The following is a 921-nucleotide window of genomic DNA, read 5'->3' on the forward strand; positions in this document are numbered from 1 at the left end:
TTACTGGCCATCACCACCAATATCATCAACATTTTCATCGGCCACTTCCACTTCGTTTCGGGTTTCTTTGCAAATGCAACCACTCTGCAATTTCATGACATCCAGTATGAGCAAGAAGTGCATGGAGTTCATCAGAAAGCCGCAGAACGTGATAATGAGATAGTAGAAGCCAGTAATGTTGCTCCACCAAAGGGACCACATCAATGTAATCATAAACGTGAACATTCTCTCAAATATGAAGAAGTTCCACAACAGTACTATGGCAACCAAAATGCTGAAGTGGCGGTGCTACACAAGGACACCAAACATTAAATCGAAACATATTCTCATACCAATGCATTATTCACAAACCTGCACAAAGGCCGGCAGCAGCAAAGACGTATTGATTACAACATTTAAACAGAGAATTGGCGTCGTGAATTCGTTGTATTCATGAGGTGGTTCGATCTTCGGTTGCTTTGGAGCAACAAAACGACCTATAAATGGTATTTGATGCCACAAGCTAACGAATTCGGTGGGAACTGTAGAAGAAAAAATATTAGTTTATGTGATTGTAAAACTATTTAATACTTGCCCTCTATAATACGTTTTATGTCCTTCGTCAGATAAACGAGGAATGCATTGTAGAGAAATAAATTAATTGCGGGCATAAAGAGCATTTCCAATGGATTTTTTGGTGGATCGATTGGTGAAAATTCCTGCACTTATTAGATAGTAATTATTCTGTTAACAATTAGGGTAAAGGTTGCTATGTTATACGAATGATAATATATATATGATATTTTCGTATATAGATTCACATTCGCGGATTAATAATTAATATGTACAAGTATATGCATAAATGTATTTTGTTTGAATAAAAAAAAGCAAGAAGGTAGAAAGCCGTGACAGAAATACTACAAAAGTCCGAAAACTTGTTGG

General features: G+C 36.5%; 1 protein-coding gene across 1 annotated transcript; it reads right to left on the minus strand.

Moving 5' to 3' along the window:
• LOC115632847 lies at positions 1–659 on the minus strand. The gene is made up of 3 exons (XM_030530105.1): positions 575–659; positions 352–521; positions 1–288 (listed from the first exon to the last, which is right to left on the minus strand). The coding sequence occupies exons 1-3, from the start codon at positions 657–659 to the stop codon at positions 1–3; spliced, it is 543 nt and encodes a 180-aa protein (XP_030385965.1).
• Between the last annotated feature and the right edge of the window lie 262 nt (positions 660–921).

The sequence above is a fragment of the Scaptodrosophila lebanonensis genome, unplaced genomic scaffold, assembly GCF_003285725.1.
Source record: "Scaptodrosophila lebanonensis strain 11010-0011.00,11010-0021.00 unplaced genomic scaffold, SlebRS2 tig00001415-arrow-pilon, whole genome shotgun sequence".
In the NCBI taxonomy this organism is placed as follows: Eukaryota; Metazoa; Arthropoda; class Insecta; order Diptera; family Drosophilidae; genus Scaptodrosophila; species Scaptodrosophila lebanonensis.